Source organism: Tympanuchus pallidicinctus, unplaced genomic scaffold, assembly GCF_026119805.1.
Source record: "Tympanuchus pallidicinctus isolate F22 unplaced genomic scaffold, pur_lepc_1.0 scaffold38, whole genome shotgun sequence".
Lineage (NCBI taxonomy): Eukaryota > Metazoa > Chordata > Aves > Galliformes > Phasianidae > Tympanuchus > Tympanuchus pallidicinctus.
The window spans coordinates 1,651,554-1,666,828 of record NW_026294756.1 but is presented as its reverse complement, the minus strand read 5'-3'; the positions used below and the strand labels follow the sequence as shown (position 1 = coordinate 1,666,828).

General features: G+C 45.5%; 1 protein-coding gene across 15 annotated transcripts in view; it reads right to left on the bottom strand.

Moving 5' to 3' along the window:
• Window positions 1-5,513: 5,513 nt before the first annotated feature.
• PTPRS (protein tyrosine phosphatase receptor type S) overlaps window positions 5,514-15,275 on the bottom strand; it is a 123,369-nt gene continuing 113,607 nt past the window's right edge. For all 15 annotated transcript variants that reach the window (XM_052699901.1, XM_052699900.1, XM_052699906.1 and 12 more), the window contains 10 exons: window positions 14,685-14,860; window positions 14,013-14,132; window positions 13,733-13,887; window positions 11,765-12,050; window positions 11,145-11,323; window positions 10,754-10,880; window positions 10,551-10,676; window positions 9,278-9,432; window positions 8,364-8,499; window positions 5,514-7,837 (listed from right to left, as the gene is read on the bottom strand). In XM_052699901.1, coding sequence (XP_052555861.1) covers window positions 7,769-7,837; window positions 8,364-8,499; window positions 9,278-9,432; window positions 10,551-10,676; window positions 10,754-10,880; window positions 11,145-11,323; window positions 11,765-12,050; window positions 13,733-13,887; window positions 14,013-14,132; window positions 14,685-14,860 — 1,529 coding nt within the window. In that variant the 3' untranslated portion in view covers window positions 5,514-7,768. The remainder of the gene's footprint in view (window positions 7,838-8,363; window positions 8,500-9,277; window positions 9,433-10,550; window positions 10,677-10,753; window positions 10,881-11,144; window positions 11,324-11,764; window positions 12,051-13,732; window positions 13,888-14,012; window positions 14,133-14,684; window positions 14,861-15,275) is intronic.

Genomic DNA, 15,275 nt, shown 5'->3' with positions numbered 1-15,275 from the left:
AATTAAAAGGTGTTTGCTGTGTGCTGGGCTTAAAGAAACACGTGTGTGCTCTTTCCAGCTCCACACTGTGGGTGATGGCAGCCAGCAGTGCTGAGCGCAGCATGCAGTACTGCTTGATGGGAAATTCTTCCCCAGCTGTGAGGAGGGAAGAGGAGCATTGCAGGGCTGCTCCAGGACTTCGGGTTTTAGAGCCTTTTGCAGCTCCAACAACACCCTGCTGTATGGAACTGCTGAACCACGGCCTGAACCTCTGATTGACCACCTGAGCCCTGAGTTGGCCTGGGAGCACAGGTGAAGGCAATTCACTGTGCTGCCGGAAGGGTGGAGCCTGGCTGCAGCTCCCCAGACCCATTTAAGAGCTGACTGCCGGGGGGGAAGGGTCTCTTCTGGAGATGTGCTCTGCTGGAGTTTCACAAGCTAGCCCAGGATACGGGTAAGCGTCCTATCTTTTCAGCTTTGGTGTAATAACTGCGTAGCCAAGCTCTCTGATATCCCTCATAGCTGTAACAGCTGTACGTTCATTGATTGTACGCCCTGCCCTCATTCCAAAAGGTGCTGCTTCAGCATCCCCTTCCCGACTCCTGGCAGTTACGTGATGCTAATTGAAAAGAACCAAATGTTCTCATTGGAAGTTTCCTGCATCAGTGTTAATCTTCTATGTGGAGTAATTTTATTAAAATTCCCCAAAGAGCAAATTGTAAATTCATTAGAGCCTGTTTTGGTCTGCACTCTCCCTCATTTTGGGTGGGGAAAAGAAAAAAAAAAAAAGAAAAAAAATTAGAAGTCATCTGGTCTTCGTGATAATTAAAAAGAAGATGCTCAAACATAGTTCTTAATTAAACTGTAATGAGATAAGAACTCCATAGACTGCTTTTAGTCTGTTGGAAAGATTCAGAGGTTCCCATTGTAATTATGTGATTTATGATCTTCCACACAGAGCTGTAATTAGGTTTCTTCCCCCCTTTTAAAACTTAAACATTGTTTAGATAAAAAATGATGCAGCATTTTGAATCTGCTTTTCCTGGTGGTATTGTAATTCATTTTGAAATCATTTTAGGATTCAACCTAAAAAGAGTCCTAGGTAATTGTCAGGCAGCCAAGAGGCAGATCGTAAAACACAGCCCTGGAGATTGTGGGATGCAGTGGGGTGACAGCAGGAGGTGGGTCAGACACCTGAGGTCAACACAAAAACATTTCCCATTGCATCCTGAGAAGTGTTAGTGTTTGCAGGCAACACTATGGAGTGACACCAGTCTGCAATGCTGCTGAGACCCATAGTTGGTTTGTTTCTGCCTGGTCTTCTGAGGAAACAAAGCAAGTGCTCAGTGTGCTTCTGCATGAGAGGCTTCACCTGTGCAACAAACATCCAGGGAGATGAATGAGACCTGTAGACCTTTGCTGTTCCCTAAAAGTAATGCTAAACTATCCTTATTAGCTGGAAAAAAAAAGATTAAAATGTTAGACCTGGGGGGCTGTAAGAAAGAAAGGAACGGACTCTTCAGCAAGGTCTGTTGGGATAAGGCAAGGGGAAATGGTTTCAAACTAAGAGAGGAGATTTAGGATGGATATGAGGACTAAGGGTGATGAAACATTGGTACAAGTTGTCCAGAGATGTGAGTCTCCTGCCCCGGGTCAGGCTGGGCAGGACCCCGAGGACCTGATGGAGCTGTGCGTGCCCCTGTTCATTGCAGGGAGTTGGACCAGATGGCCTTTATGGGTCCCTTGCAACTGAAACAAGTCTATATTCAGACCCTGCTTTGTATGGCTGCCACCAAAACTTTGCTTGAGTGTCAGTGCAGGGCTTGGGGCAGGTGCTCTGCTTTCTGTGTGGAAACATGGAGAGTGGAACTCTGCTAGAGGTCTTTCTCTGGTACAAGGAATTTCTCATCGATTGCCTAACACCATGAATCACACTCCAGACAGAGGCTTGATAATGTTAGAGGTCTTTTCTAACTGTAATGATTCTCTGATGCAGAAGCACAGGGGTGTTTTGAGAACCTGGCTTTGCTGAGGCACGTTGGTATAATTGTACCATTGTAAATGGAGTTTGAAAACCATAGTCAAGTTTTGTTCAGAAAGCTCCCTTTGTAGATTGGCAGAAATGAATTAGGTTGCTGTAAGGATCTGAATTAAAAACAAAATCCACATTTCCACTGGGTTGCTTTGTCTGTCCCTCATCGTTGTATTATGGGTTTGGCCAAGGAAAATGGAGGATGTGGTTCTAGGCTGGGTCTGGTGCTGCTGTGAGGGAGAAGCAGCTGAATCCAAACCAGGAGTTCACTGACAGCATTCTGAGTCTGATTGAGGAAATCCTCAGAGAACTTCTCACAGCTCCCCTCTGCCCACCCCCCCACTTTGGAAGTGGTGAACCCTGGAAATGTAGAACCTCAGCACAGAGCCAATGGTGGTTCTGCTGGGGTGTCCTTGGTTTTTCCAGTCAGAAAGAGATGAGAGGAGGGTCTGGCAGAAATGGTCTGAGTCAGTAATGTTCAGCAATTTCCTGAGCAACACCTTACATGCAGCTCAGACAGAATGCTGTGTGTTTGAAGACATTTTTCTAATCATTTGTGTACATTTTTTTTAGAGGGTTTATTATCCTCAGTAAGCCTGGGATAAAATCCTTGTGTAACCTATTAATCTAGGATTGCCATCTGCAAGTACATGTGTGCTTGTGTGTCTGCATCACTGTGTGTGCACACAGATGGATGGAGCGCCCAGCTCTGTTAATCAGGAATCTGTCTCTTTAATGACTGGAAGGGAATCATATGTGTCTGACTTTTAAGAGATAAAGGCGTGATGAGATAGCAACACTAGGGTTTGATCTTTGTACAAATTGCAAAGGGATCCAGAGTTACGGCTCTAGTGTAGAGGTGGATGGGCAGATCAGTAGACAGAATAGAAAAATAGGCAAATTAAACATGGACTGGGATGAATACATTAAATGGCTGTAGAAGGAGCACTGTTGTTAAATGGAAATGCTTCACTCTTGTTCAAACTTCAGCTATCTTCCTGGTTTTGAAACAATTTAATTATCTGCTTTTGCTGCAAACAGTGAATGAGAGTGCAAACATCAGACACAGCTGTGTGTGTGGGGGAGGTTCAAAGCAGGTGCCTTGTTTCAAGTACGTGTGGCCAGTCTGGTGCACCTGGCTGTGCAATCAGTCTTTTGAAGAAGGACTTGTTGCTACTGAGCACAGCCCGGTGCCATCCCCTCTGCCCACCCTGGGGAACATTGAGGACGCCTCCTGCTCTGAGGGATCACAGAGTTGGGAAGGACCCACAAGGGTCTTCGAATCCAACCTCTGCCTCCACACAGCACCACCCAAACCCTATGTCTGAGAGCAACGTCCCTGTGCCCACTGCCTCGGGGAGCATGTTCCATGCTCAGAACCTTCACATCTCAGTGACGGCCTTTGGAGTCCCCTGAGGTCAGGGTGCCAGGTTTGTGCTGATGGCATGCTGGTGGCAGCAGGATGGCTGCAGGTCCTACAGGTGGTGGATTTGCACAGAGCTGCCTCTTCACTGGAGAGCAATGGACTCTGCAGGCTGAGGGGCTGCTCTGCTTTATGAGAGAGTTCTGTGCAGCTGTGGAGGCAGGGAGGGGCAGCGCGTGTCTGTTTGGATGCTGGCTGTGTCACTGAAATAAAAGTGATTGAATTTGTTCTGGTTTCCTTATCAGGAGATTCGGGAACTCTCCCCATATCCCTTTCCCAGTGGATGAGCTAGTTGAGATGATAAGACAATTTTCACAGCGCCTGCTTGGGTATTTACTTTTTCCATTTCAATTCTACATCTGCTCAGTTACCGACTTGAAATTTGCAACCATCTTATTTAGGAGAAGGAATTGATTTCTCATTCTGTTACTGCTTCTCTTGGTATAATTAAAGTGTATTGCAAAATGAAGAATTTCTCCTGGCCTGGGAACTGGTTTGCCTCTTGGGTAATTCTGTAAACCAAGAAAGGCTTTTCGTTTTCCTCTGGAATGTAAATTATGGTTACATCTACTTTAAAGTCTTTGTTGTGCTGCAGGAGACCAAGGGGGCTCTTGGTTTAGGGTTGTGCAGAGGCAGAGGGGCTTTTGCAAATCAGTCCTGTGGTGATCTGCCAGCCAGGCCCATGCAGATGAAGCTTGATGCGATACATGAGGTGGTATTGCCTGGTGAGGAGCAAATGAGAACTTTGGGGGGGGGGTGGGGGTGGGAAAGGATGCCCTTTGCAGCAGTAACAGTGCAGACTTAGAGCCTTGCTGACAGTCCTTTTCTGTAAAAATACAACCTCCGATGATTTATTTCTTCCAGCATGTACCAGCACAACTAATAAACGTGCTGTCAAAGCCACGTGTCAGCTCTTATGTTAAAGTAAAGGAAGAGGGAGACTTTTAAAAAAGGATCTGAGAATCAATAAGAAACAAGGAACTGCCTGGCTGAAAACGGGCGTTCGTGTGCTGTCACGTAGGCTTTAATTAAGCCAACTGACTGCATGCCAGGTCTCAGACTGGCACTGCCTGAATGCAGAGAGCCCTGTGAGGACAAGAGGCCCCACTCCATGTGCTCCTCACAGCATGGCTGGGTGCTGTGGAGCTGTGCTGTGGTGTCCTGCAACCTGTGATGATTTATGCTTAATCACACCATGAGTTTCTCTGCTGCATTTTAAGTTTTGCAAGGCCTCATGTAATGGAAATCAGAAGGCAAAGACCTTAATGGAATTCTTTTCTTCTTTCTAGTGAAATAACGCTCGTGTCTTGATCTGCCAGAAGAGGAGCTGCTGAAGGACTGTGGGCTGTCACCCCTGCTGCAGTCAGCGTTACTGGACTGCTGCAGCTTCTGTGAGCCTGACTCTTGCAAGTCTCATTCTGAGATTTTACATTGGATTTGCTTCTCTATCTGCCCTCCTACTGTATTTATTTTTTTCATTTTGGGGGAGGGAGGAGATTTACTTACTTAGTTCTCAGCTGCTGTTCCAATTCTTTGTCGCTCATTCCCTACGCTCCATGTGGCATTTAGTTCTGTTCAGTGAGGGGTTTGCAACTCAACATGGGGGGTAGTGGCACAGCTCAAAGAAAGGGCAGTAATGAGGGAAACCTCCACCTGTCTCATCCATGCTTCCACTGTGACCTTCAGCTTTGAGAAAGTGAGTGTGATTCTTCCCTGAAAAATACCATCCTGGTCTGGTGGGAGGTGTCCCTGCCCACAGCAGGGGCTGGAAGTGGGCATCCTAAAGGTCCCTTCCCCTCCAAACCGCTCTATGATGATACCCAAACTAATGGTACGCATACGCCTGTGTCACTGCAGCTATTTTGCTAAATGCTTACCAAATGAGGTTGTTTCTTTGCAACAGCACGTTTGACTTGTAACAGTGGTCTGTTTTTAGAAAGAACTCAAGGACAGCAGAAGAAGAGCAACCTGGTACCTGTTTGCATATGCCAACAAAGAAGGATTTTGCAGCTGCTGCATTACACAGAGCAACTGCTTCATTCATTGCCTGCTCCTAATAACAAACAGGTGCAGTCAGCATTTCAGACAATCTTCCTTTAATACAAAGTCAATATATCTACATACACTGTGGTATGAAAACCACTTCATGTTTCAGTTTGAAATAACAGTGTGAAAGCAACAGCACTTTGCTCTCATACAAAGAAAAAAAAAAACCTTCCCCCACCCCACCCCAACTCTTCCAGTAAGATTTTGCTGCAACATACTTAGAAATTTGGGCAACTTTTACACAAATAAGAAGTAAAATCTTGAAGAAGCTTCTTGTTGGTTTTTTTTTTTTTTCTTCAGTTAAAGGCAGGAAATGGACTGTTGTGGGGTTTTCTGGGTAGCACTGGATGGCAATAATTACCCCTTCTAGGAAAAAAAAGCCACAGGCAAGCAGTGTCCTGGGCAGTGCATCTTTTCCAACATGCTGTCCTCTGTGCACTTCTGCAAGGGAATTCCTTGTACCCCTGTTAGATGTATCGTATCTTCACACCAGTGCATGGACAGTTAGGCTCTTACCTCCGTTACACTGCTGATGTTTGAAAGCTGTGTGCTTGCCCATGAGTGCTGCGCCTCTGAAGCTGCTGTATTTTTGTCTTCAGTCCTAAGACACCGGCTTTTTTTTTAATCTCCCAGTTCACCCCTGGCCCTGGTAGGAAGGAGCAGCACGGCCACAGCTGAGGGGGAGGAGGTTGGCACTGCCACCAGGTCTGGGCCTGCCTGCTGATCTCACACACTTCTGAAGACACGTGATATGTCTGAGATTTTAAACAAAACAAACAAAATAATCCAGAAAGGACATTTTGTTCTTACATGAGCAAGTTAAACCTTTTAAATGGTAGAAAAGCAATATGTAGAAGTAGCAATTTGCACTGCATTTTTATATATCACAGCCATTACACGTAACATTTCTACAGTGAAAAAATAGACTGTCTTTGAACATAATATGAACAAATAAGCAATTTTTTTCTTTTAAATTCATTGACTGATATTCTTTGTCTTTAAAAAAAAAAAAAAAGGAAAAAATACACTATTTAAAAAAAAGGTAATGTCACTTGTTACAGTTACATCGATACTTTAAAGAAAGCCACTCACAGTTATGCCATTGAATGCATCTTACTTGATCTTTCCCAGTTATTTCTACAGCTAGGGCTGGTTCGTTGCTGTGCCCATGGGCTTGGTGTGAAGTGGTACGGAGGCAGTCCTGAGGCAATCTCTGCGTTGCTCCCGGAGAGCCACTGCATCCGCAGGTGAAGGTTTGGCAGCAAGAAGCAGTTGGCTATATGAGCTAAGTGTCCTAAGGGTGCTTCTCTGGCTCCTTTCAGAGAGATGCTTTTGGCCTTCTGTGGCAGGAACTGGTGGGGAGGCACAGCTGCTTGCAGCAGAAGTGGGGTTGTGTGCATGTGCAAAGAGAATGGGAAAGGGGCTGCCTTTCTGCCTCGGGTGTCCCACCACTGCCTGCTCAGTGCCTCCCTGGAGCTGGATGTGCTGAAAAGGGAAGCGAATGCAGCCCAGCAGAGCTGCCACCTCTGCCTGTATGCCTGTGGCAAGGGGACGGGGCCGTGCGACGGCCAGGTCTGGGTTTTCCTCTCTCTCTTTCTCTCTAATTTTAAATATCCTAAAAATAAATTTTGGAATTAGAAGAAATGAGGAATGTTCTAAGTAAGTGTTCAAAGTGTGAGCTATAAAACCTCTCGCGTGGCAGGGGCACACAGTGAATGCTGTTTGCAAGGTGCCTGTAAGCCCAGAATCCTCCCACTGTTGATACTGAGGTTATTAAGACTCCAGCTGAAAGAACTCCTGACCCTACATTTGCCTAAGTGTTGAGATATAGTTCCTGAACATTTACAGAACACCTTCAATTCTGCAAGTGACTTCCTTTAAAGACTGCCAACTATATTAGTAAATAAACTGAACTCTAATGATGTAACCGAAGTCGGTTTCCTTCCCTTCTCCAGCGGTAACGTTTTGCAAGGTGTGTTTTAGCTTTTGGATCTCTTTGATGATGTCCATACATCCTCCACAGCGAACACCACTTGAGGTAACAAGAGCAGTTCACCACTTAAAGTAGTCCATCAGCAACCTCCTGAGCTGCCTCTTCACGGTCCAGGCTACAACATGGAGTTCCTGAAGGGGTGTTCCTTTCAATCCTTCCCCCTGCTCCCCAACGCATTGTCTGGATGAAAAGGTACTTCTTCTGATTCAGTTTGTAAGTTCAAGCGCTCCTCCTGGGTCAAAAGAGGCCTTCCAGGACTTAAGTGGTTGACAGAGTCTGCACAACAGATGGCTTTTTATGTTGCATAGTGATCGAAACTTCCCAGATATTCCAAAGCTGCCTGGTAACAGAACTGGTATTCATCCTACAAATGAAAAATAGCAGCAGTGCTTCAGCTTCAGAGGTTACAAGAATTCAGGATACCCACCCTGCTTAGCAGCTGGCATATACCTGGGCAGCAACCACACACAGATGTGTTTATTCTCTGAACTACAGTGAAGGGAAATCCCTTTATTGCTTGTGCATCTTACACATAGCAGCCCTCCTGTCACCAGCCGTCCTGTCCCTGCAGCCAAAGTGGGCTGTGATTAGGGGCAGGTGAGCGTCCCTTAATTCAGAGGTAGGATGAGATGAGAATCAAAGCTGGCAGACTGGGATGAAATCTTCAGGAAATTTTATAAAATAAAGCCTATTGTTGTTTTTTTTTTTTAATTCGATTTTTTTTAAACAGTATAAGTAAAGCCAGGAGTACAGCCTGGGCTTGCTTAGTTAGGGCTCTTCAGTTAAATGTTTGCATGTGATTAGAAAGACAAAAAGCCTCCTCCCCTCAGCTGAGGGATTGCTCTGCAAAGGTCCGCTAAGCTGAGACAGAGGAAGGGTTTCCACCTTACCTCTGTTTGCACCATAGCAGGTCGTTGTGTTCGCAGCATCTTCACTGTCTGGAAAATATCTACAACACCCTCATAACGCATTCTTTCCAGGACGATACTGAGTGTGATGAACACTCCAGTCCTGCCCACCCCAGCACTGAGAGGAAAAAAACAAAACGATATGTTACAGTCACGGTGCAACATATTGACATGTTCCTGTGTCACTGAATGGCTTGGGTTGGAAGGAACCTTAAAGACCACCTGGTTTCAAGCCCCTGTTTGGGCAGGATTGCGAATGCTGAGGTTATGATAGGGTATATAAGGGTGGTAAGGCTGTGTCTTATGAACACAAACATATTAGAAGTGGAAAGCTCAGTCAGTCCTCCAAGAGGACAGCATCGAAGTGTTTGAGAGAGTGACAGAAATAAAACAAGAGCATCAGCTTTGGGTAGCTGTAAACAGCATTCAGTATGAAAATTATAATTAATTATATAAATATATTATTAATATATTTATATTAATATATTATTAATTATATAAATATATATTATTAATATGTAACATTATGCTTTTGGTATTAAATAATTTTCTTTTGCCCGTGGGGAAGAAATTGTAATTCTTGCTATCAGTAAGCCAGACTAGCATTGTTAGATATGGGCTAATACTGGAAATAAAATACTTAAAATTTTTCTGCAATGAAATACTGATTCCCCTGTCCTGCAGAGCATCAGCATTTCATACCTCTCATCTGGTTAGAAAACCCTTGTGAGCGCTGCCCAGCTCTGAAGGGTTGGCAAAAGTGAAATCCTTCACCACCCCAAAAATCTGCCTGCAAAGATGGAGTGGGAAAGGAGGGAGAAATCTGCAGCATTTTAGTTCCTTCTGCTCTTTTGCATCCTCAGATTAATTACATGTTTCTATTCATACATGCCTACCTGCAGTGTACAGAGATGGGGCCATCCTGGCCAAACTGTTCCTTGGTCTTGTGTACCTGTCCAATGAAATCAATAAAACCTTCCCCTGATTTTGGCACTCCTTGTTCTGGCCAGTCAGTGAACTGGAACTGACGAACAGTTCTTGACTGACCGTCCTGGGGAAAAAAACAACAGCAAGTAAAACATGCTGTATTTGTGTTACGAAATACAAAAGGCAACCTTCCCCCCATGCGTCTTACATGTTTTGCTGGTAGTTCATTAGGGGACACAAAAAGTCAAACCAACTTAGTGTTGAAATTAATATATAATGATGAAGCTGCTCATCTTGCACTTGACATTTTTGGAGTTCGCTTGTCAGTGCAGATCTATACTCCTGGCAGGTGTCCTGAAAGCTCCAACCACTGCAAAGACTGCACAGATGGAGTCTTCAGCAAAGGAACATTCAAGGTGAGGTGATGGCCTCTCTATCAATCTTCAGGAAGAGTTGCCATAGTGTCAGAATTACAGCTGACAGGAAGATAAATCTTGTTCTGCCATGACTGACAAAGCATCCTCCTTCTCAACCTTGCAAATAGAATTATCAGGTTCTACAATTCTGACAACCTCAATAGCAGAGGAAGCTGCTTTGAGAGCGAGGGTTACGTTTGCTAAACAAGTCTCAGAAGGCTCTGAAATGTTCCCTCGGAAGAGAAATATGACATTGAATATAAAATTGAGTGAATGTGCCCTCTGAATGTTGTAATGGTAGCTCCTCTTGAAACCAGGAGAGAAGCATACATTTTCTGTAGGACAGAGAATATCCTTCGCAAGCTGTGTTGTTATTAGCTGTTTGAGGAGACAGTATTTTCTGCTTTTGTTTCAAATAAGCTGAAAGCGAAAACACAAACCTGATGTATTTCTGACAGTGACTGACTACTGTGATTAGTGAGCAGAGGTCAGAAAACTACATTCAGTTTTTTAAGTACAATTTATCTGTGGTTGGGTGTTGTGTTTCTCATCACAACTTATCTCTCCTCCACTGATGATAAGCCCAGAAGCATTTACACCTCAGTCTTGTAGGGGCCAAAGCAAACTGCTTTGCTTTCTGTAAGCCATACAGAATCACGGAATTGCTCGGGTTAGAAAAGACCTTCAAGATCTTCAAGTCCAACCTCAACCTAACCATACTATCCCTAACTCCAGTCTCCGCCCGCGTATGTTTGAACCACTCCAGCCTACTCCTTTTCTTACTGTTACCCTTGCAAGCGCAGACTGCACATTGTACAGCACTTACCCTGGCATCGGTGACCTTGAATTCTCGTAGGATGTACTGAGGCATGTTGTATTCAGCCATGGGATCTACTACAAAGTACTGGTACCGAGCAGAGCGCTCTGCTGGCCAGTACTGATGGCACTTTTCCTGTCGGGGAAAAGAAATATCTCTGTTAGCCCTAGTGCTGCACGCTTCTCTTACTTTCTCCTTTAGAGAACACTCACCCGCCCCATCTCGCGAAGCTTAGTCAACATCACAACAATGGTGGAGTTGTTCTCCCATAGCATCCGCCAGAAGTCTTCAGTGGTCTCTGCCAGGGGCCCTTGAGTAGCAATGTATGCCTTCTGTTGTCTGAAATAGAGCACAAACCTGAGTAATGGATCAAGACTTGAACAAAACTTTCGCAGCACACATACAAAGGCTGAAAAACAGGAAAACAGAAGTGCTAGGGCAAGCTGTAGGCTTATAATAAATAATAAATGACAGAATAACAGACCACCAGTGATATGACCTTGTCCATCCCTTAGTCCTTCTGCATCCTCAGAACCACACAGAAAAATCAGACTGCTAAGTTCACACCCTGATAGTGATGGGAGGCAGCAAGGTGCTGTTTACCTGTAGCCATCGATAAAGCTGGCATTGATGTAGTCTGACCCCTCCACTCCTCGGATGGGCTGAAGGCAGACCCGCGTTGTCTCATATGGCATGATGTTGACAAGACGATTCTTGAATTTGTTGCATGGGAGATTGGCACTGATGAACCTGGAGGTGTGGGCTTTGGAGTTGGCGAGGCGCTGAAGGCAAAAGCAGAGTCACAACCATTTACTCAATTCCTGACTGCCCCACATTTGCCTGGGCTGCACGGCAGCCTGTTTACCTTGTCCTCCACATTCCATCATCCTGTTCTACCTTGCAAGCCCTCCATTTCTGGAGGATGGAATGCAACACATTTCTCCCAACAAAACATTTAAAAACCCAGTCTAAGGAGGGAGTAAATTCAGTGTAGGTTCCAAATGACAAGACAAGCCTCCTGCAGCAACAGCTAATTCTCTCTGGGAATTGCAGAGGCAGAAGTCAAAGGCGTAATTACTTCTCTAACATGGAACTGAAGAGTTTCTGTCAACCTTGTAAAAGTTCCCTGCCTGCTGCATGAGTGCCAAGGGGACAAGAGCTCCCATGAGGAGTGTAGAACTTTCCCCAGTCACTGCTGCCCTCATTCAAGCGTCTGCCTTTACCTTAAACTCCAGCTCCATGCCTGTCACGTGCTCTCCAACTTCAATCTGCGCCAGCTTCTGGATGTATGTGTAGAGATTCCTAGCTGGGACTTCTGTGTTGCCGCACGCAACGGCCTCAAGCAAGGCATCGTGTATAAAGCTGTACTGGTCTTCTGTCTGTACCATGTAGTTCCGCTGTGACCGCATGAGGGTAACGTGCCCATAAATGTCCACTGTCTTCTCGTGTTTTATCCTCTCTAGCATGGCATCAATCACAATGAAGCAGCCGGTCCGTCCAACCCCCGCACTGAAAGTAAAGGGAACAAAACTGAGTGATGGAGAATTCTCCCACTGAAGAGAGATTCCGAAAAGAGACCCATGAGTGAGGAGTCTTCCTCTCATACAAACCACAGTAATCATGGGGTAGAAATGGATACAAGGCAGACAGTGAACAGCACACACTCAGTGAATGGGAAGGAACTGAAACCTTGTAAACGCAGCTATTGAAGAACTGAGGCAAAGGAATTCTTAGGAACCAGAACATACCTAAATGTTTTGTCCATCTGTTCTCTGTGGACTCTTGTGTTAAGGGAACCTGCCTAATCAAACTGGCCTTGCTGGTTCTAACACATCCCAATTTACTGTGTTCAGTTAAAAAAACAACAAACTGTTGTGAGGATTTGGGACAGTGCAGGCTAGTAATAATGATACTGAAGTTACAGCTCCTCCAAGACCGTGCAAATACAGAGCTGAACAGGGGCTGTAAAGCTGCACCTTATTACCTTTCCATGCCAACCTGCCCTGCTTCTAATGCCTCTTCATCTGTAACATCTTCATGATGAGCTCTCCTGGCAGTCATAACTATGACTGTGCTAGGAAGGGGGCTTGAACAAAGGGCTAGCACAACCTAAGGGCTTAAAAAGCACATTTAAGCACTAAAATCTTTCAGCAGCTGAGAAACAACTGATGTTGTAATGAGTAACATGCGTCACCTCAATTTCTAAATGTTTTTGTGCACTGAGGTAACATCGAACTTGCATGTAATGGCATTTGTGAATCAGCAGGGCTCTGAGGGTCTACGCACTTCCACTGCTAATAAAGGGTTTTCTTTTACTGTTCGGTGCACTCCTTTTTTCCACAAAGCCCCCTTGATCTCCATTAATTAGACTGCCTAACCTGAACCAAGCAGGTGACAGGAGCTTTGGCAAGAATTTAGCAGCCGATGTCGGAGCTGCTTCCTGCACACTGGGAGCTGACAGCTCTCTATTCATTTTCTGAGAGGTGCACTATAATTGCCATCTGCAAGGTTAGTGATAAGTTGCCCACTTACAAGGACTGTTTAAATAGCGTTCTCTAGGAGAGGCAGGATTAGCTTCCCCAACAGTCTGCACAATTCAGATGTCTTTCCTCAGTGCTGAGTAACCTGCAGGCTTCTCCGCAACCTCCCAAGGAATGCAGGGATTTATCTAAGCTGAGACTGCAAGTGTTCCTCTTTGGCTTGTAAATTGAATTAGGGAACGCTACCTGCCCAGGGGGGCCATCAGTTTGTCATTACCAGAATGGCTGCAGCACTTGAGAAAAAAAAAAGAAAAAGAAAAAGAAAAGGTCTTTCAATCACTGTCAGCCATCCCTCCGACAGCTCAGGCACCTCTGCCTCTCAATTGCCAGTTCAGCAACGCAGAGCAGCTTCTGAGGTTGCACTCGAACTTCTTCATTCCCTGCTGTAACAAGAAACAACCCCTACACACAAAAGCAGTCAGTTCAGCACAAGGTGCTCCTGTTGCTGACAAGATCTGAGTGATACAGTGAAAATTCTTCACCGCATGAAAGGCCAAGTATAGTTGTCAGATGCTGGCTGGGAGCCCTCTTTACAGGACAGCTCTTACCTGCTGGGTACTATACACGTCTCCCAGGCACAAATCAACATCCTGAAATTTCACTTCCCTTTCAGAGAGCCTCAAGCAAGAGTTAAGTGTGGGAAATCAGTACCTGCAGTGCACCACAATTGGACCAGCATCAGGGGGGTTGCAGGTTTTCACTCGTCTCAGGAAGGCCAGGAATGGGGTGGGGTACTCAGGTACACCGTGGTCTGGCCATGCTGTGAACTGGAACTGGCGGACCTCCCGCTTCTCACTGGAGCCGTTCTGCAAAGATAAAGTCCACCAAAAGTCATGAGCAGTAGCAGCACAATGTTGTATCTTGCCCATGCTGGGTAAGGAGGAGAATGTACCCACCTCTTGGAAAGAAACAGGAGCAGGAGAAAGCTCACCTTATGCAGGGAGAATGTTCGAACGCAGAATGTGGCCAATTCAATGGTATCGAGTAATGTCACTTGAATCATCCCATAGGTGTCTGTACCTCGACCTGGCCAGTATTGGTCACACTTTATCTGGAAGACAGAAAGTACTGCTGAATGCTGGAACAGAGTAACTCATTCCAAAGGTGAGTAATATTACAATGAAGCTGGCAAGGTCAGACAGGAGGGAAGGCTCAAGAAAAATCCCCTTCCAGAGTACCACAACAGGGAGACACGTGGCATGAAAAGCTCCTACTGACTAAGCAGAAGCTTCTGACACACCACATCAGTCATGTGGACAATGGACTGGAATGATCCTGAAGATTGGAGTGAACTTACTCGGGCTCATTAAACAAGAGAAGTGAATTTGAAACGTGCCACAAGATTAACTCCAAGGCAGACCTACAAAGTGATGGGACCGAGTTTCCCCTTCTTTTGCAGCTGAAAAGGCTGCAGCTTTCCAGGGTGAAATTCCTTTTACTTTTAAGGAGAGAACCACTGAACTTTCAGTGTGCTGGCAAAGAAGGTAGAGATCCCCCACTAACATCAATGTGGGCTGCAGATCAAGGAGACCTACCCTTCTCCAGCCCAACTGTCCAGCCCCCCAGGATTATGATAACCAGTCATCCCTCTCGTGCATCTTACCCGTGATTTCTCCTCCAGCTTAGTCATCATAACAATAGTAGCTGAACGCTGCTCCCACACCATCCTCCAAAAGTCCCCAAACGTCTCTGGCAGAGGCCCCTGGGTGGCAATGTAGGCATTCTGCTTCCGGTAGCCATCAATATAGTTGGCATTGATGTAATCGCTACCCACAATTCCTGTATTAAATAACCAAAAGCGAGTCAGTGGGTTCTGCAGGACAAGACTGAAAGCACAAGGTGGTCTTCGCAGGTATAATGTCTGAGGGGCTTCCCCTGGAAAAATACCAGAGCCTTCATAGCTGCTGGGACCTCTCTGCAAGTTCTTCCCATCTGGAGTTGGAGATCTGCATTACTTGAAGACAAAACTTCTAGCAGAAGTTGATAAGGAGACCAAAGATCAAACTTCAAAACTATATTCTTCTTATTGGTGTTACTAACAGCAGCAAAAGCACTGGCTTACAGCTCTTGTTGCACTGGTCTCAAACAAGACAAGAGAAGCCCATGTTCTAGAATGCCCAGAGTCCGGGTAGCGAATGCAGCTGGCTGATGCACTGTGCAGTCCATAGTCTATTTCCAGCTACAGCTGGATAAA